The sequence below is a fragment of the Gorilla gorilla genome, chromosome 3 (assembly GCF_029281585.2).
Source record: "Gorilla gorilla gorilla isolate KB3781 chromosome 3, NHGRI_mGorGor1-v2.1_pri, whole genome shotgun sequence".
Classification (NCBI taxonomy): domain Eukaryota; kingdom Metazoa; phylum Chordata; class Mammalia; order Primates; family Hominidae; genus Gorilla; species Gorilla gorilla.
The window spans coordinates 139,511,284-139,531,492 of record NC_073227.2 but is presented as its reverse complement, the minus strand read 5'-3'; the positions used below and the strand labels follow the sequence as shown (position 1 = coordinate 139,531,492).

Below are 20,209 nucleotides of genomic sequence, written 5' to 3'. Positions count from 1 at the left end.
GGGAGCTAAGTGGTTGCTGCCCTTGACCACTGTGAAGACTGGTGTGGGAAGGGTCGCTTTGGATGCACTTGAGCAGGGGTCCCCAACCCCTGAGCCATGGAGCCATAGGGAGCCACACAGCAGGAGGTGAGTGGTGTCGAGTGAGGGAGTGAGGGAAGCTTCGTCTGTATTTACAGCCACTCCCCTTTGCTCACATTCCCGCCTGAGCTCCACCTTCTCAGATGAGCAGCAGCATTAGATTCTCATAGGAGAACGCACCCTGTTGTGAACCGTGCATGTGAGGGATCTAGGTTGCGCTGTCCTTATGAGAATCTAATACCTATTGATCTGTCACTTTCTCCCATCACGCTCAGGTGGGACCATCCAGTTGCAGGAAAACAAGCTTAACACGCCCACTGATTCTACATTATGGTGAGTTCTATAATTATTTTATCATATATTACAGTGTAATAATGGAAATAAAGTGCCTAATAAATGCAAATGTGCTTACGTCTTTTGGCCCAGCTCCTACCTCCCGGCAGCCTCTCCAGGCCCAGAACTTTCTCCAGTCAGCCTCTACAGACCAAGCTCATGACTCACAGTGGCCTATTTAGGCCCATACCCTACCTCACGGCAGTCTCCACAGATGAGGCTACTGCCTCACAACAGCCTCCACAGGCACAGCTCCATCCTTACAATGGCCTCTTTAGACCCAGCTCCTGCCTCCCAGCCTTCTCTCCAGGCCCTGAGCTTTCTCAAGTCGACCTCACCAGGCCCAGCTCATGCTTCTTTGCAGCCTCTCCAGGCGCAGCTCCTGCATCTTGGTGGCCCCTCCAGGCCCAGCCTCTGCCTCCCATTGGCCTCTACAGTCCCAACATCTGCCTCACAGCAGATTCTTCAGGCCCAGCATCTGCCTCACTGTGGACCCCCCAAGCCAAGCTCCCAACCTTTCAGCAGCTTCTACACACCCAGCTCCTGCCACCCAGTGGCCTGTTTAGGCCAAGCTCATGCTTCACAAGGGCCTTTCCAGGCCCAACTTTTATCTCATGGCAACCTTCCCTGGCCAGATTCCTGCCTGTCTCCCAGCAGCCTAGACGGGCCCAGGTCTTGCCTCACACTGGCCTCTCTACATCCAGCTCATGCCTCACGGTGGCCTCTCCAGGCCCAACTCCTGTCCCAGAACGTCATCTCCGGGCCCAAAACTTACTCAAGTCAGACTCTCTAGTCCCAACTGCTGCCTCCTGGTGGCCTATGAAGGCCCAAAATCTCCTCAAGTTGACCTCTCCAGGCCCAGCTCCTGCCTCGCAATTGCCTTTGTAGGCCAAGATCATGCCGTGAAGTGGCCTTTCCTAGCCTAACTTTTGCTTTTTGACGCATACTCCAGTCCCAAAACTTCTTCCAGTCAGCTGGTCCAGGCCAAGCTCTTCCTCCCAAAGGCTTCTGCAGGCCAAAATCGTCCTGAAGTCACCCTCTGCAGGTCCAGCTCCTGCGTCCAAGTGCTGTGTAGGCAAAGCTAATGCCTCACAGCACACTTTCCAGGCTGAGCGTTTCCTTTTGTGCGTCCTCTCCAAGCCCTGAACTTACTCCAGTCGGCCTCTGCAGGCCCAGCTCTTCCTCTCGGCAGCCTCTGCAGGCCCAGACTGTCGTCAAGTTGGCCTGTCCAGGGCCAGCTCCTGCCTCCCAGCGGCCTCTGCAGGCTCAAGTCGTACTCAAGTCGGCCTCCCCAGGCCCAGCTCCAGCCTCTCGGCGGCCTCTCCAGGTGCAAAAGTTCCTTGAGTCAGCCTCTCCAGGCCCAGCTCCTCCTGCCTCCCAGTGGCCTCTTTTGGCCCAGCCCAGCTCATGCCTCCCGGCGGCCTTCCCAGGCCCTGCTTTGGACTTTCGGCGGCCTCTGCAGGCCTCGACAAGGCCCGGCCTCCTGCCTCCCGAAGACCTGCACAGGCCCAGCCTCTGCCTCACAGCGGACTCTCCACACCCAGCTAGCTCTCGCCTCACTGCAGCCTCCCGAGTCCAAAGCTCCTGTCTCTCGGCCGCTTCGGCAGGCCCAGCTCCCGCCTGCCAGTGGCCTCTTCAGGCCCATGGGGCTCATTCCTCACAACAGCCTTTCCAGGCCCAGTTTTTCCCTTCCGGCGGCCTCTCCGGGCCGAGAACCTCCTCAAGTCGGCCTCTCCAGACCCACTTGCACCCTCCGGGCGTCCTCTCCGGGCTGAGCTCCTCTTCCTGGCTGCGTCTCCAGGCCCGACTCCTGCCTCTCAACAACCTCTTTGGACTCAGTGCCTACCTATCTCCTGGCAGCCTTGGTCGGCCCACAACTTCTTCAAGCCAAGCTCCCCAGGCCCAGGTCAGGCCTCACGGTGGCCTCTCCAGGATGAGCTCCTGCCCTCCGATGGCACCTGCAGGCCCCAAATGGTCTCCGGTCGGTGGGCTCCTCCACGCCAAGCTTGGGCCTCCTGGCAACCTCTGCAGGCCCAAGTTGTCCTGAAGTCGGCATCTCCCGGCCCTGCCTCCCAGCAAGTAAGCAAGCTCTTTTGGCTCAACTCCTGCCCAGCTCCCAACCGCCTTTGTAGGCCCCGAACTTTCTCCAGCCAAGTTCTTCGGGCCTAATTCCTGCCGCCCGGTGGCCTATACAGGCCCAGCAATGGTTGGAGAAGATCCTCTGCAGGCCCCGCTCTTGCCTCCCAGGGGCCTCTCCAGGCCCAGCTCTTGCCCCCACGGCGGCCTCCCGGGGCCGAGTCCCTGCCTGCCTCCCAGCAGCCCGCGTGCGGCCCAGCTCCTCTCTCACGGTGGCCTGTTGATGCCCATGCCTCTGGTACCCTGCCCAGAGGCATGAGCCCCTGCCACACACTGGCTCCTCCCACTCTGAGAGAGGTCAGCGTGAGCCCTTGCCTCACACCGGCCCCTCCCACGCTGAGAGAGGTCGGCGTCAGCCCCCTGCCTCACACCGGCCCCTCCCACACTGAGAGAGGTCAGCGTGAGCCCCTGCCTCAACAGGCCACCGTGAGGGAGGAGCAGGGTCTCACGCGGGCTGCTGGGAGGCAGGCAGGGACTTGGGCCTGGGAGGTCGCGGTGGGGCGAGAGCTGGGCCTGGAGACACCCCTGGGAGGCAACAGCAGGGACTACAGACTCTCTTCTCCAGCCGGAGCTGGGACTGTTCAGGTACTGGGAGGCGGGATGTGGGTCGGAAGAGCTTGGTTGCAGAAACTTCGGGGTCTACAAACGCAGGCGGGAGCTGAGCCAAAAAAGCTTGTTTGCTGGGAGGCGGGAGATGCAGCCAGGAGGAACAACTGGGCCTGCAGAGGCCGCCATGAGGGAGGCAGAGGCCGGGCCTCCTCAAGTCGGCCTCTCCAGACCCACTTGCAGCCTCCCGGCGTCCTCTCCAGGCCCAGCTCTTCCTCCTGGCTGCGTCTCCAGGCCGGACTCTGGCCTCCCAACAACGTCTTTGGACTCAGCTCCTGCCCAGCTCCCGGCGGCCCTGGTAGGCCCACCACTTCCCGAAGCCAAGCTCCCCAGGCTGAGCTCAGGCCTCACGGTGGCCTCTCCAGGCTCAGCTCCTGCCCTCCGATGGCATCTGCAGGCCCCAAACGACCTCCGGTCGGTGAGCTCCTCTAGGCCCAGCTTGGGCCTCCCGGCGGCCTCTGCAGGCCCAAATCGTCCCAAAGTCGGCCTCTCCAGGCCCAGCTCCGGCCTCCCAGTAGCCTCTGCAGGCCCAAGTCCTCCTCAAGTCGGTCTGGAATTGGACCTGGAAGAGCAGCAAGTCGGCCTCCCCGGGCCCAGCTCCGTCCTCTCGGCGGCCTCTCCAGGTGCAAAACTTCCTCGAGTCAGCCTCTCCAGGCCCAGCTCCTCCTGCCTCCCAGTGGCCTCTTTCAGCCCAGCCCAGCTCCTGCCTCTCGGCCGCTTCGGCAGGCCCAGCTCCCGCCTGCCAGTGGCCTCTTTAGGCCCAGCTCATTCCTCACAACGGCCTTCCCAGGCCCCGTTTTTCCCTTCCGGCAGCCTCTTGGCCTCTAATTTATCTATCTTTTGTGTATAAATCCCAAAATATTGAATTTTGGAATATTTCCACCATTATATAAATATTTTACTAGGTAATTTATTTGGAGTGAGTTTCTGCACCAAGCCCGAATTTTTTATTTTATTTTCCTTATTATTTGGTGTTAAACAGGTTTAATGACAGTCATGGCAACTTTTTGGCACAATGAAAAATATCGCCCATGATCAACATGTTCTGTTCTGGGGAAGGGGGCAAAGGCAGGGTGAATCACTTTCTTAAAAAGTATAGCTCAAGTTGGGAGTGCAGAGGGAATGGGGAGAAAACCCTCCCGCTGCCTGTGTCGAAGTGCAGGAGCCCCCACCCCCATACTCACCTGAGTCCAGCCCCTCTGGGGAAAGAAGGGGTGCATGAACTCCCCCTAGTCCACAGGCACCTCCCTGTGGCCCAAGGCCCTCTTCACACTCCCATCTTGTAGCCCCAACAGGAGCTATTTTCCGAAAAGTGAAAAGCTCTGAAGGTCCCACAATTCATGGTATGTACGGGGGCTCGGAGGAGGGAAACTGCCCCGCTTTCCCCCGGCACAGCTGCAGGGGTAGGGGGTATAGATAAGAGGAGCAGGCCTTGGCCAGGCATGGTGGCTCACGCCTGTAATCCCAGCACTTTGGGAGGTGGAGGCAGGCGGATCACGATGTCAGGAGATCGAAATCAGCCTGGCCAAGATGATGAAGCCCCGTCTGTACTAAAAATACAAAAATTAGCCGGACGTGGTAGCGTGCACCTGTAATCCTAGCTACCCGGAAGGCTGAGGCAGGAGAATGGCGTGAACCCGGCAGGAAGAGGTTGCAGTGAGCCGAGGTTGCAGTGAGCCAAGATTGCACCACTGCACTCCAGCCTGGGCGACAGAGCAAGACTCCGTCTCAAAAAAAAAAAAAGAGGCAGGCCTTATTCCGTCCCAAACTGAAAGGATTAAATGGCTTTACCTGGGAGAAGATAACCATCCTGCCCTCCATTGCTACCCTCACATACTGTCCATGTTCTCGGGGTACTGTGAGTCCTAGGATCTTCTTTGGGGTCACCCACCTGCCTGTGGTAGTTACAGAGACCCCCAGGTGTTGAGGCAGGGCTGGGGTGTCCCCTTCCAGCCAGGCTGTCAAGGCCCCAACTCTGAGGCAGAGGCAGTGGCAGGGCAGCCAGGGTTGCACCAGAGCCTGAGCAGGGCGAGGTGGGGTCAGGCAGGGCTGGGAGTCAGGGCAGGGGCAGCAGCAGTGGACCCGCTATGCACACATCTTCTCCAAGGTTTGTGTGCAGAACCTCCTGCCCATGCTGCCCCAGCAGCTTCAGTTGGCACCTGCCCCAGTCCAGCCTCTGGGACCCATGCAGCAGCTCCCAGTGGCCCTGCACCCACCACCAGCATCCGTTTCACCTGCAGTTGAAGATCCGTGAGGTGCCCAGAAGATCATGCAGTCATCAGTCCCACGGAGCAGCCCGCGAGGCTGAGGCTCCTCCCACTGGACCACCCCCCATCTGGCACCACTGCTGCCCCTGCCCCTACTCTCAGCCTCACGTGACTCTCGGGCAGAGGCAGTGGTGGGGCAGCCAGGGCAGCGTCAATAGTCTGAGCCAGGTGAGGTGCGGTCAGGACCCGCACAGGACTGGGAGTCAGGGCAGGGGCAGAACAAACCTTGGAGGAGAAGATGTGTGCATAGTGGGCCTGGAGGGCAGCTGTGGCCTAGTGGACGGGAAGAAGCAGTGGGCCTGGAAGAGCTGCATGATCAGGGCCGGCACTGGTCCAGGGCGCGTGCAGTGAAGAGGACAGCGCCTTCTCGGTCTCCGGTTCCCTGAGCCTGTCCTCGGCTTCTCCAGCTGTACAGGCAAAGGGGAAGCTGTCCCCATCACACATGGCACACTTGGGGGTGTTGGGCTTTGGGCTGCAGCTGGAGCATCTTCTCATCTTGCATTTGGGCGTGGTGGGGTCCTCCAGTGTGGGATCCATGTCTGTGGTGTTCCCTCTGCCCCGACCCCGAAAGCCCAGTCAGTTTCTCTTCAGGCTCTGCCCCCCGGGTGGCTCAGCCCAGCTCCTGCCTAGGAAAGCCTTAGTGTTGGGAGGGACCCTGATGACTGAGGAGCCTGGTAGCTCCAGGTCACCCACACTTTCAGGTCTCTTGCACCAGAAGGTGGCAGGATCCATTGGGAGGAAACAGGTCGCCTTGGAAGGCGTCCCTGGGTCCCCATCCCCAGGGGTAGGGGCCATAGGGGGCCCACTCTGCTGCCTTGACCATACTTCTGGGCTTTGAAGGCTCCTGGGCCCAGTAAGAAGGAGGTGGGTGCCAAGGTTGAGGAGGAAGCATCCGAGTATGTGTAGGAGGAGGACAGGGTGGGACCATAGACTTTGCCAAAAGCTGCAGGTGGATCGGGGGACCCTGGGGGCTCAGGATCCAGCAAGGGGCGGCAGGAGTAAAGGAGGAAGGAATGACAGGTGCAAATACCTTCCCACCAAAGCCCTTGTTGCCCTCTGGCTCCTCCCCAGAGTTGTCCCCACTATCAGTCGGTCACCCACTCCTTGAACTTGAGATCAGTGTCAGTGGTGCTAAAGCCATCATCAGCAATGACATCATCACCCCCTCCTCCTCATGGATGACCGTGTGCTCCTCGTCAATCGCTATGTCCTCACTGGCCATGTGCTGGGAATGAGCAGCTCAGGTGGGCAGCAGCAGGGCTGTCCACTGGTCACCTCCCTCACCAGGGGCTGCAAAGTGGCCTGGAGCTCCATACTGAGTAGAAGGCTTTGGGCCAGAGTATGATGCAGTGCCAGACACCACCTGTGTCAGTTCCTGTAGTGCCTGACGGTCTATTTCCCTGCCGTCCAGGCTGTGTACCCCGCTGTGGGAGAAGGCTTGGGCCAGGCTGAGCCAGGTTCCCTGACTGTGCAGTTAACGCAATTATCACAGGGTCCTGCGGGGACATTCATCCTCAGCTTACGAAGATGGCCGGATTAAGAGATTAAAGTAAAGACAGGCATAGGAAATCACAAGGGTATTGATTGGGGAAGTGGTAAGTGTCCATGAAATCTTCAGAATTTATGTTCAAAGATTGCAGTAAAGACAAGCCTAAGAAATTATAGAAGTATTAATTTGGGGAACTAATAAATGTCCATGAAATCTTCACAATTTATGTTCTTCTGCCGTGGCTTCAGCCGGTCCCTCCGTTTGGTGTCCCTGACTTCCTGCAACACGTTTCTCTCTACTCACAGACTTCTGACCAAATGTGTGTGCAGAGTTTCTACACCAGTTCTCCAACTCTCTGGATACCAACCGCGTATCCCACGATTCCATTCTGACACTACCTAGAGTTAGCGCAGAACCCACAGGTTAGGGGCTCAGTCCCACAAGACCACCCTCACTTCAGATGCCAGTTGCAAGTCCTAGGTTGTCACCTGTATTTTGACCAACCAGTTAGAAATCATTAGTTATCAAATATAGAACCATGAGAGTGCATTTTATAACTATAATACAAAATGTTTTTACTTTTCTTTCTAGCACCTCCCAATTCAAACAACAAAATGTTTCCAGACAATATATATTCAAACTAAAGTACAGTAAGCCTTGGCCCTTAGCATATTTTTGCTGTCACTGTAAACTAATCAACTCTCTTAGAAAATAAATAAGGAACATTGATCAATAGATACCAAAAAATATAAACGTTTAAAACATTTGACCCTAAAATTATGTTTCTGAAAATCTACCTTGAGAAAAAAGTCCAAAAAATGGAATAAGATATGTAAATGACTTTTACTTTAGCATTACTTAGTAGAAAAAAAACCAGAACCAACTAAAGATCTAACAATATGGCAACAATTAAGTAAAATATGATAAATCCACATGATGAAATGTTATAATCAGTAATAATAAAGACTAATAATGGCTTTAAAAATAACTAACATTTCTAAAGTATTTGCTATAACAAACAATCCTATTATAAAATTAAATGGACTTGGCACACAGCTTTAACCTATCATCATATTAGAACAACTTAATGGACAACAAGCTCCTCTGATCTCAGGAAAGTTAACAAATAAAACAATGTTGACACAAACAGAACCACATATAATTTAACAACTCTAGACTGTGACCACCTGGACTGGATTGGAGAGGCGTACCCTGAACACTGGCAACTAGCCTGATACAAATGTGCTATCCCACACACAGGCTCCATACCTAAACAACATCACAAACAAGAAAAAAAAATCCACTTTGAACTGGATATATTTCTAATAAGGACTTTGATTTGTTTTTATTTGTCTTGTTCGAGTTCAAATTACAAAGACGCTGTTATAAGATGCTAAATCATAAACAGGATGGAATCATTTTTTTGTTCATCAAGATAAATGCCTTTTATGTACCACATGAAACTACTTAAAATGTGAATCTCAAAATGATTCAGCCGTGGAGACATCTTCAAGGACCATATATTTTAATAATACAAAGCCACAAGTAACTCAATTACTAATGCTTCTAGAGTACCTAGCCTTGCTCCGAACAATAAATTTTTTAAAAACCACTTTGGGTGTCGTATCCACCTAGTTTTATAAGATGCTCTTATACTAAGGTTTCTAGGTTTTCTCAAACTAGCTGACCTCAATGGCCATTCCATATTAAATTTTAAATAAGACTTTTTAAATTCTATATTCTTATATTGAATAAAAATAATTTAACTAGAATGGAGAATGGATGTTCTAGTTGGTCTAATATTTTGATTAAAACTATGAGGATTACCAAATTCAGACTTAAAATATAATAAAATACAATTAACATCAAAACTCAAATGGTAAATAATTTAAATTTTTATGCCTCTGGATAATAATAAATTAGTACTAACCAGGTAAAGTGATAAAATATCAAGGTAACTGATTTCTGGGTGCTAGAATGTCAGATAAATTCATTACAATGATATAAGTACCCATGGTTATATCATAAACAACCACTAATCCTGAAGGCTTGATTCGGGAATTTATGTATTTTTTTTTTAAGTTTTAACCTGTGTTTTCCAAGCACATCATCTGCCAAACCCTTTTACTCACAAAGGACTTCTATCCCATAAGAGAAAGAAAACAGAAATGGAAAAGCAATAAGCCTTCCATAGACACTGCTGGGAGATACATAACTTTTGCTCTAACCACTACATGTCAAACCAATGGAACAGGTGATTCTAAATCAAAGATTTAGCATGGTACTACAATCACCCAAGTGTGGTCTCCATGCCAACTCAGATGCACAAGAGGGAGAGAACTCTATAGCAAATTAGGGACATTTTTTATATGACCTGATTCAGAATATAAAGAGGGAAGGAAAAGTCATATGAGCTATTTTCTACCCAGTGATCCCAAATAATTTTAATGAGTTATTCTTTTTCTTGGTCTTAAGTCTTTTTATTCCTGCCCATCTCTTATTTCTGCTCAACATTTATAGAGCATTTAGATATTTTTGCAAGCTTTAACTGGTATATTTTTACACCATTTCAATGCAGTGGCAAAGCACTGTTGGCCTCATTTAATAGCTGAGAAACGGAAAGGTTAATATCTTACTCAAGGCCCTTCTTGAAGTCAGTAATAAATTCAAGATTTGAGCTCTGAATTTTAATACTATAATTAGCCAAAGTCCACTGGGCCATGAAGTTTACTAGCAGAAAGCCAACGTAAGGGCTCCTTATTATTTCTGAGTTGTTCCACATTAATGTAAATATGCAGCATTATACGTGTAATTCAAATGATTTTACCTTGAGGAATTATTAACAACATTTTAAAAAACTGCTCAGTAGATGTTTCTGTTCACCTTGAAGATGAGCTTTCTACAGAACTCCTTGCTACTTGGCAACTTCTAGATGTGTGGCTATGAATGAAGCATGGTCATCCACTCAAAATGGGTGGAGGGCAGTGTTGGAGGAGCAGATCTGGAATATGACTGTAACAAAGCTCAAAACATAATCAAATATATAGTGAGAGTCTCTGTCAGAACAAACTATTTTTTTTTTTTTTGAGATGGAGTCTCACTCTGTTGCCCAGGCTGGAGTGCAGTGGGGTGATCTCGGCTTACTGCAAGCTCCGCCTCCTGGGTTCACGCCATTCTCCTGCCTCAGCCTCCCTAGTAGCTGGGACCACAGGCACCCGCCACCATGCCCAGCTAATTTTTTGTATTTTTAGTGGAGACGGGGTTTCACTGTGTTAGCCAGGATGGTCTCGATCTCCTGACCTCATGATCCACCTGCCTCAGCCTCCCAAACAAAGTGCTGGGATTACAGGCATGAGCCACCGTACCCAGCCAGAAGACACTATTTTTAACATGAGGTTTAAAATGGTCCACATTATTAAATCTCCACAAGGAGATAAATAAGAATTAAAAATACCAGGGCACCCTGCCCTCTAGTTGAGAATCTCTGTGTCAATGAATCACTGTGTCTGGTGGAGTTTGGCACATCCTCAAGTGCTTGGGGATAGAAAAAGACAACTACCAGATTACAAAAAAATTCAGAAATGGGTTATCCAAAGAGCAATTATTTGTCAGAGTTTTCCCAGTACCATGAAAGGTAAGGAGACATTGGATTTCACAGTATGTAATCAATACTCAAATCACTAGAAAGGTATACTTTGCAGTGGGATGCCAGTTTGTAAGACTTTCCATTATCCCTTTGAAGTAAATTCCCTTTCCTTGTGATTCCCTGCTCACCCAAGGAAGCTCTGATTACTAATTCTATCACTTAGGTATCTAGATCCTGAGAATGATGCACACCGGATAATGTAAACACAGTCCCTAGAAACACCTGTTACCCGCTGAAAATTAGTTTAAGATCATTTTGGTTCATGTATTAGTTTTCTGATTTTGGCTACTCTGAGCTATTTCCCAAAAGTCTGATCAACTCTGAAGGAGCTAACAAAATAGTTTCTAGACCTGCAAAGCCAAGAAATAGATTGGGCAAGCGATGTCTAACCCCTACTGTGACATCACCTTCATTGCTCACCATCTCAAGCAGGTCCATCTGAATCTCTGTGCCCTGTTCCAGGAATTGCACCATGAGCCAGCATAGAAAATAAAGTATACTTTCTGGATTACCACTGAGTACCTATGTCTTCCTGACATCTAAGCAGTCAACATCTATTAGTCATCTGTTGGGTATTTCCATGCTAGAAATGCATGCTAAAGAATACAGTTTAGAAAAATAAAATATATACACAAATAACATAAAAATCACTGTATTTATGCATAATCAATAACATATATTCAGTCACATCTCTACTATTCATGGAACTTTTCTCTCTCACACTCCAAGTAACTTATAGCTGAATTTTCCAATTCTTTTGACCACACTACATAGTAAGACTTTTTACCTCACAACCTAGAACTCAAAGTTTCACAAAACATGCAGACTTGCTAGGATCTGCTATTTTCTTCTGAAATAGACTTTAAGCTTGAATAGCATTTCCTACTCTTGTCTCTAATTTTTCTCTTAAATGCTAATAATGACCTACTAAGTTTATTTCTTGACCCACTAGTTGATCACCACCCACACCTGAAAAACAAAAATGCTGCTTTAAGGCCTGGAGATGCAGCTCCCCATTGCTACTTCCTTTCTCCTTTCTTCAAAAACCCCTGCTCCTTGGAAGCACATGTCTGCTCACCTTCCTCATTGGGACTATCTAACGACACCTCAGTCACTCCTACTCATTTACAGATGACTTTTTTTACTTGGCCAACTTCATCTAATATACTGAGATGGAACAGGTGGTTCTAAATCAAAGATTTAGTATGGTACTACAATCACCCCAGAGTGTTGTCGTCATGCTAACTCAAACACACGAGAGAGAGAACTTTTTAAAACCTAAATCACCGTTCTCTCCACCACAACTTCTGACAATTTTTGATGACATAAACATCCAAATAGAACATCTCGGTTTCCTGAGTTCCAACTACCACTTCCTCCTCCACTTTTTCTCAACTACCCACTCATGTAGTCTTGTTCTAGACTTTCTTATTCCAGAATAATTTTTAAAACACGGTGTAGAGCCAATCACCCAGCCAACCTCAGCCTAGATTAGTTGATCCTCAGCCAATCTGCAAATCCATAAGAATAAATGATCTTTTTATTAAGCCACTGAGCTTTGGCATACTTTGTTCCGTGGCATTTTTGTGGCAATAGCTAACACACTCATCATCTCTATACTAAGTATAAGTGGTTTAACATGGCTGAAGAAAATCACACAACCATTCTACCTGATATTTATGACTGCAAATCTCAAATGAGCTCCCAATATGGCCTGACAATTTGACTACACTTCACTAGTAAATTCATCTTCATCCTTTGCAAGACAATGATTTATCATCTTTAGTTCAAATCTCCAGCATCCTTCTTCCTCATCTTCCTTTTGGCTGATTACTTGCCACAGCCTTTATAATTATATGCAAGCTGATAAAATACCTACCTTTCCACCATCCAAGCCACTAACTTGTATCTGACAACAACACAGTCTGCCTTCTGTCTGGTTAACAGAGAAGTTTTCCTGCTCCCATCTAAGGTAAGCCCCTTCATTTTGTTTTAGATGGCAACCTCTCTCACTTTTGCAATTATACCCTTTGTTTCTTTCTCCCCTTTATCACATCAACTTTCACTTTTCTACTAGGTTATTCTAATTAACATAAAAATGCTTTAAAATATTACCCATCAAAAAACAAAACAAAACAAACAAACAAAAACACCCCTAAACTCATCATCCCCTTCAGCCAGCACATTCTCTCCCCTTTCACAGCAAAGGGCATTGTAAGAACTTTCGGTACTCTCTGAGTCCACTTATTCTTAGTCCACTCCAAACCACTTTTCATTCTCACCATCACCTCTAAATAGCTTTTCCCAAGGTCACTAATGACCAGTGGGACCATATAATTTATCATCCACACTGGAACATTTCTGAGTAAAGTCAACACTAATCAGAGAAGACACCAGATTAGCAGGCATCAAATAGGACTGTCTCAGGCAAACGAATGTAGCGACACCTACACTGATATGGCTCAATTCACTTTCTTGACCTATCAAGAACATCTGACACAGCCAAACACTGTCTCCTTGAAGCACTTTCTTCTCTAGAACTAGCATTCTGTGACACCACATACACCTGCTTCTCCTCCTACATCACCAGTACTCCATCTCCCTCATCTGCTCATCTAAAATCTGGGATGCCCCAGATTATGTCTTTGGCTTGCTTGCTTTCTCTGTCTACACTACCTCTTAAAGTGACCTCATCCACTTCAATATGCCACCAATACATCAAATCTACCTCCCTAACCTGACCCCTTCCCATCACAGAACCAACCTATTCAGCATCTCCACTTGTAAGCCCAACTGGTAAAAGTTAACATAACCAAAATAGAACCATTAATTCCCACCACCCCGAAAATATGTCCCCATCCCATGTCTTCACCATCTCAGACAACAGCACTATAATCCACCCAGTTGCTCAGGCCAAAAATGCAGGAGCCATTCTTGATCATTCTCCTTCCTCCATCTCGTCATGCAAATCCATTAGTAAATTCCATTGGCCCTACCTCCAAATATCTCCCAAATCTATTGTTCACCATCTCACGCCAACAACCCAGGCCCAAGCCACTAGTCTCTCACTTAGCCTACCCCAACAGGTACCTAAAGGGCCTCCAACTTCTTCTACTGCCCCCACAGTCCATCCTCCAGCTAGCAGATGGGAAAGGGGAACAAACTGTCTAAAGCATGAATTCCCTGCCCAAACTACAACTGGAACAAAATCAAACCTCCTTATCATAGTCTACAAACCCACTTTGTCTGGCCCTATTTACCTTTCTAATCTAATCTCATCTTTCTCCACTCTCTCATCATTTACTCTGCTCAAATAATAATCGCCCTTTTCTTTCTGGCCCATAAAACACGCCAAACTTATTCACATCTCAGGTCCTTTGCTCTTTCTGCTTGGAATGTTCTCTGCCTTTATTTTTACATCACTCCCTTCTTTTCATTCAAGTCTCTGCTCAAATGACTCCTCCCCAGAGAATAACAGGTAAAATTCACCTGTTTCTCTATCTATGGGTATATTATTTGTCTCGTCCCTACCCCTCCTCTACAATGTAAAGCCTTTCAAGACAAGGACCTTGGCCGGGCGCGGTGGCTCACGCCTGTAATCCCAGCACTTTGGGAGGCCGAGGTGGGCGGATCACGAGGTCAGGAGATTGAGACCACGGTGAAACCCCATCTCTACTAAAAATACAAAAAATTAGCCGGGCGCAGTGGCGGGCGCCTGTAGTCCCAGCTACTCGGGAGGCTGAGGCAGGAGAATGGCGTGAACCCGGGAGGCGGAGCTTGCAGTGAGCCGAGATTGCACCACTGCACTCCAGCCTGGGCGACAGAGCGAGACTCCGTCTCAAAAAAAAAAAAAAAAAAGACAAGGACCTTATCTATCCTGCCTGACATTGTAACACCAATGGTTGGAACAGTGTCTGGCATAGAATAGATACCCCATAAATATTTAGTAAACTATCGATTGAAAGATGAAATTCATCAGGATCAATACTGGCAGTGAAAAAAAGAGGTAAGCTCAACAGCTTAGATATAGGGAAGGGAAAGGGTAAGCCACGTATAAAAAGCAGTAAAGTGGTTCTTCATCCATACCTCATCTGGCCTGATCCAGCTACAGGTCTTACAAATCTTAGATCTTCAAGTGCAGTTCAATTCGGTCCTAAACTAATCCTGACCAATACCACAAAGCTTATTGGGCACCATATCAGTGTTTACAGTCTGGCGTTAATCTTGCTGCCCTAAACGTGATGTGCTCCCCCAAGTACCCTCATGCTTGCCAAGCCACAGCGTGACTCCTAATGCCCCACATAACAAGCCCCAGATCCTGGGTTTGTTGCCCAGTTTCCTACGGGAATGCAGACCCTCCACAATCTCAAAATTACTTGGTTGTGGTCATTACAATTGCCCAGCCCTTACCAAGTCTCTTTCTAGACAAGCCAGAAACATAAGAGCTATAGGCTTGAGTGTTCACCCAGGGCAGCTCTTCCTGGATAAAGGCACTGCCATCAGCCTAAGAGTATATGCTACCACCACTACCAACACCACGAAAGTCCTGCTGCCAGGCTCTCTGCAGCATCTCATTCAGACCTGAATCTGTAACTTGCCTCTAAACATTTCAGTTTGGACTGCATGCTACCCTCAGTTTTTTTTGTTATTGTTATTTTGAGATGAAATCTCACTCTGCTGCCCAGGCTGGAGTGCAGTGGTGTGATCTTGGTTTACTGCAACCTCCACCTCCCGGGTTCAAGCGATTCTCCTGCCTCAGCCTCACGAGTAGCTGGGACCACAAGTGTGCACCACCACGCCTGGCTAACTTTTGTAATTTTAGTAGAGATGAGGTTTCACCATGTTGGGCAGGCTGGCCTTGAACTCCTGAGCTCAGGTGATCCTCCTCCCTTGGCATCCCTCCCAAAGTGCTGGGATTACAGGCATGAGCCACTGTGCCCAGCCTACCCTCAGTTTTAAAATTATTTTTTGAAAATGTCAAAAAAAACCACAAACACAAACACAAACAGAAAAAAAATACTTGTTGAATGCTTGCTCCATCAGGTCAGTGCTCCTACGCCTAGCCCTATTCATCTCTGGCTCAAGCTCCAATGCCAATCAGAGGTTAAGCAACTTAGGCAAGGTCACATGGCATTTAAACAGCAAAGCCAAGATCCAAACCCAGTCTAAGTATATACTATATTCATTACTTTGTTCCCTGTTCAGTTTTTTTTTTTTTTTGTAGCAACAGGACCGAGTACTTATCAGATATTCCATCAATGACTGTTTAACTGATAGGGTGTCTTAAATATTTTTAAGACAGAGTTTTAAAACAAATCTCCACCTATTGGGAATTTCATTTCAATGTTTACCCAGACAATATAGAAATACACAAAGCAAAAGCACTCTTCACCAAAATCCACTTTACCTACTCACCTGATGAACCAACTCTCTCCATGCCCTCAGTAACTACACTCTACTGTGCTTGCACACGTCTGCTCCTCCAGCTGGGACGCATTTTACCAACTCATACATGTTGGATTTGCTCCCACATCTGTTTATGACACTTGCACTTATTGAAATTACACAATTTAAGTAAATGAATTCAATGAAATGTGAATGTAAAAAGAGCTCTTTCTGTGAAAACTAAGTTGGCTGCTTTGGAGTGGCTTGATCAACGTGTTACTGGAAAAAAAAATAAATGTTTTCAATCCAATTAGACATGGGAGGAATGAAAGAGAAACTGTATAATTCAAAGAAGATTTTGCATTGAGATTTCAAGTGTCTCAGTTCTTGCTGCACTTAAAACAAAAGCCTGGAAATTATAGCTGGTGCATGATTATGGTATGGTTTGTGCAAAAAAGGACATGTGGCTCTTGAAACAGCTTACCATACTTAGTTTTACAAACAAAGATTGGAATACAATTGTAAACCTACACGTTTGAGGTTAAAATATTTAGGGTACACATGTATTCTGTTTTGGTGATTTCCCTACTTTGGCTGGCTTTTTATTGATTAAGCCAACTTAAAGCTTTTTCAACTATGTCAACAGGCCTGGTACCATGTAAGCCCCTCCATGTGATGTCCTCCTTTTGGGAACATGCAGGGTAAAACACTATCTATACAGCATACTCCTAGCAGTTCTGGTTTGAAGCAAAACAACAACAACCTGCCCTATACCACCAATAAAATGGACACACTATGTTGAATTTTCTACTATACTGAGACTGTGTTAAATATTTAGTCTGTTTATTACCAATAATTGATTTTAGATGTCCCTTGAAAAACTCTCCTTTAAATTTTGTTTCATTTCTAAAGAGATAGAAAGTGTCTGTCTCAAATAATTCTAATTCATCCAACATATATTTCATGAACTTTTTAAAACCTATCCATTCAAAACTGTCAGATGTTTCTCAAAGTCTTCTACATGATAACAGTTCTAATATGGAAAGAATCTGTAGATGAGTACTCATAATATTAATTTAGGAATGAGAGCATTTACTTTCATGGGCACTGTTTATTAACAGCATTACCTTTGTTTTTAACACTTACATCAAGTGAGAAACTCTTACCTACTTTTAGGAAGCCAAAACAAATACCCAAAGGCGGAGAAGTCAAACTCATGTAACAAAACTACAAATTTAGCAATGAAGTAAATGCTTTAAGAAGTTCAAGATCCTTTAGGATTCTCCAAAAGTGTTAATTAACACATCTAATGACATAGCATGTACCTTGAATAATTTTTGGATCGTGAAAAAAATTTTTCAGTTATAAAGACATTTACATTTTTGAATTTATAAACTCTCTTTGTAAGCAATACTAGTTAATGACGATTTAATAGTTGCTGTGTGACGTTGAGCAAATTATTTAACCTTCTTAAGCCTATTTCTTCAATCACATTGGGGTAACACCTATCTTATATGGAGGCAAAAACATCAAATGAGCTACATATAAAATGCTTAGCATATAACTAGAGATATACCCATGTGAAAATCCTTCATACACACACATACACACACAGACTCACACACACTTACATATTTATATTTTTTATATCTAAAGCCAAGTATTCTTGGCCGGGAGTGGTAGCTCATGCCTATAATCCCAGCACTTGAGGAGGCCAAGGTTGGCAGACTGCTTGAGGTCAGGAGTTCAAGACCAGCCTGGCCAACATGGTGAAACCCCATCTCTACTAAAAATACAAAATTAGCCGGGCGTGATGGTGCATGTCTGTAGTCCCAGCTACTTGGAAGGCTGAGGTGGGAGAATTGCTTGAACCTGGGAAGCGGAGGTTGCAACGAGCCAAGATCACACCACTGACCACAGCCTGGGCAACAGAGCAAGACTCTGTCTCAATAAAATAAAAAAATTTAAAAATTTAAAAATAAAGCCAAGTATTCTTAACAGTGGAAGGTGGGGCAAGCAGCAAGGTACACGGATTCTCTGAAAGTGTATTGAAAATGTATGCAAAACTTTGTGTAGATAAGCTAATGTGCCCTTTCCTTAGAAAAGGGTTGACAGTTTTTCATCATATTCTCAAAGGTGTCCATAACCACCAAATGTCAAAGAGCATACTTTTCAATAGCCTTTGGCTGTATTTTCTCTATTTCCCAGATTTATGCAGTTCATAAAGTTTGCTTTGAAACTCTAGACACAAGTTAAATTTTAATTCACTCAACAGCAACAACAACAAAAAAGTTGAATTACAAGTGTAGTCATAGGTAAAATATTGGTTCTCCTTTTATCTCACTTTAAAAAAAAACTGTAAATTCATTTAGCTCAAATTATCCTCCAATTTTGCCATAAATAAAACCAAATATCCAAACTTAAAGCCAAAGTTTAAAAACCTAAACAAACAAAAAAACAACAGCAGCAACAAACACACAAAAAGCTAGGAAACCTGGAATGGCCAAGAATTCAAGCCCTATTGCTTGCATAAATCAGAAGGGACTATAATAACAATAGTCCCTTCTTTGGAGTTAATTTTTTAAATTACTCATTCTCTCATTCTGACTCCAAGTTAACAACCTTCACTTCAAATAGGTATTATATTGTTTAAAATTAGTGTAATAAGGAGACCATATGGTATCATGGAAGAGACCCTACACTAGTAATCTGGGAAACCAGGGTTACAGCCCTGTACTGTCGCCAACTGACTGCCAACAGATGGCTGGACCTCAGCATTCTACAGCACAATGATTCTACATCAAAACATGCAATCCCAAAGACACTTTCTAGCCCAATATTGTACTTTACTACTAAAACAGAAACTTACAAAAGGGAGGTCACCTGGTAAAAGATTTGAGTCTAGGTCCAGTAAGAAAAATATACCACCACCAAGAAACATCTGAATTACAGAAACTTCTGTTCCCACTGTCAGCACCTTCAGGGCATATAAATTCAGAGCACGGCTTCCAGTTAGGGCCACTTAAAACTTCAGCTTAACATTAATAACAACAGACACCTTCTTCTTTAAGGTGGACAACACTTTACAAGAAAGATTTAACAAAATATAGATTGACAAAAAATATACAAAGCAGGAAATAGGAGTCTGGTGTATCTTTATATGGTATAGTCTTATTTTTTTCATTGAAAAACACATGTCATGGAAAAAGTAGCTACTTTTAATCTAATTTATTTCTCAACTGCCTTTTCCAAAACAAGTATTCTTCAATTGAAAATAAAAGAAAGCTTTACAAACCATGATAGCCCTATGCTGAAGAGATATCCCTCTCCCTCTTAAAAACAAAACAAAACTATACAAATATTAAGCATTTAATAAGCCTGCCAAATGTAACTCTTAGAATGTATTCCTGCATATTCTAAAAGCTAAGCAATATATACACAAGAGGCAAATTAGGATGGCAAGAGTTTTCTGAAAGGCTGTGATGACTAATATTTCAGGACTGGAACATGATAGTTATTAAAAGAAACATGAGAGGCGTTCTCCTAATTCCTAATAGGCCCATGTCCCCACCACAAGGACTACTACAAACAATATTCAGGGCTGAATTCACACAGTTTAGTCTCTAAGGCTTAAAGGATTTTTCTCAATTTTCTCCCATGTGGCCCATTATGTGAATCAAAGAAATCAGTAATTCATTTGTTGAAGGTCAAATATAAGGACATAATGAGGCCCATGCACTAAAATGAATAAAAAGAATGAACAAAAAGAAACCAAGATAAACTCTTGTTGAAAACAATGCCCCAGAATCTAGCAAATAGTCTAAATGTACCTAAAAGAGCAGAATGAGATGACGTATTAGTTCAGTGATCTCATGACATATACCAAACACTTTCTTCCATGTTAAAAAAAAAAAAAAGTTCATCTAGCATCTGATGCATACATTTAGAAACAACCCCAATATTGACCAAGGTTTTTCAAATGCCTTACCTCATAACTGGAACTTCTAAGCAAAAGCTAATGAGGCCATCTGGGAAAGATCACCAGGAGGCCTTACTACTGCCAGTATTTCACATGGAACAATCGATAGCATGTCTTAACAAGTGCAAAGATTTCAGTCTCCGAATTCATTTTGTAGCATATTTCAACTAGTTAGCAGGGATAAGGATTGAACCAACAACTTCCTATTTGTGCAAGTAGAATTTAAAGATTATTTCTTAAGAATTTAGTCCTAGTTATTTTTGTTGTCCTCAAAACACAGTGTCCCTGTT

General features: G+C 45.6%; 4 protein-coding genes across 26 annotated transcripts in view; 3 read left to right on the top strand and 1 right to left on the bottom strand.

Annotated features, from left to right (window-relative positions):
* The window catches only part of LOC129523553 (putative uncharacterized protein FLJ44672), a 30,971-nt gene extending 29,664 nt beyond the window's left edge, over positions 1-1,307 (top strand). For 7 of the 9 annotated variants that reach the window (XM_063705510.1, XM_063705514.1, XM_063705513.1 and 4 more), the window contains 2 exons: positions 354-411; positions 505-1,307. In XM_063705510.1, coding sequence (XP_063561580.1) covers positions 409-411; positions 505-1,299 — 798 coding nt within the window. In that variant the 5' untranslated portion in view covers positions 354-408 and the 3' untranslated portion in view covers positions 1,300-1,307. Of the gene's footprint in view, positions 1-353; positions 412-504 lie in introns of those variants that run through there. The other 2 variants (XM_055385011.2, XM_055385012.2) reach the window with 1 other exon arrangement.
* LOC129533124 (kelch-like protein 2) overlaps positions 1-20,209 on the bottom strand; it is a 181,631-nt gene that overhangs the window by 108,017 nt on the left and 53,405 nt on the right. Inside the window, exon 5 of one of the 15 annotated variants that reach the window (XM_055385014.2) lies at positions 7,104-7,307. The exons of the other annotated variants lie outside the window; for them this stretch is intronic. Coding sequence (XP_055240989.2) covers positions 7,209-7,307 — 99 coding nt within the window. The 3' untranslated portion in view covers positions 7,104-7,208. Of the gene's footprint in view, positions 1-7,103; positions 7,308-20,209 lie in introns of those variants that run through there. 15 annotated transcript variants of the gene reach the window in all.
* On the top strand, positions 1,496-2,458 carry LOC129533127 (putative uncharacterized protein FLJ46235). Its single transcript, XM_055385018.2, has one exon. The coding sequence runs from the start codon at positions 1,496-1,498 to the stop codon at positions 2,456-2,458; it is 963 nt and encodes a 320-aa protein (XP_055240993.2).
* LOC129533126 (putative uncharacterized protein FLJ44672) lies at positions 3,013-4,188 on the top strand. The gene has a single exon (XM_055385017.2). The coding sequence runs from the start codon at positions 3,242-3,244 to the stop codon at positions 4,001-4,003; it is 762 nt and encodes a 253-aa protein (XP_055240992.2). The 5' UTR covers positions 3,013-3,241; the 3' UTR covers positions 4,004-4,188.

Bases quoted from the DNA above. Each gene is read 5' to 3' on its own strand.
- LOC129533127 (XM_055385018.2), top strand. From the start codon at position 1,496: ATGCCTCACAGCACACTTTCCAGGCTGAGCGTTTCCTTTTGTGCGTCC.
- LOC129533126 (XM_055385017.2), top strand. From the start codon at position 3,242: ATGCAGCCAGGAGGAACAACTGGGCCTGCAGAGGCCGCCATGAGGGAG.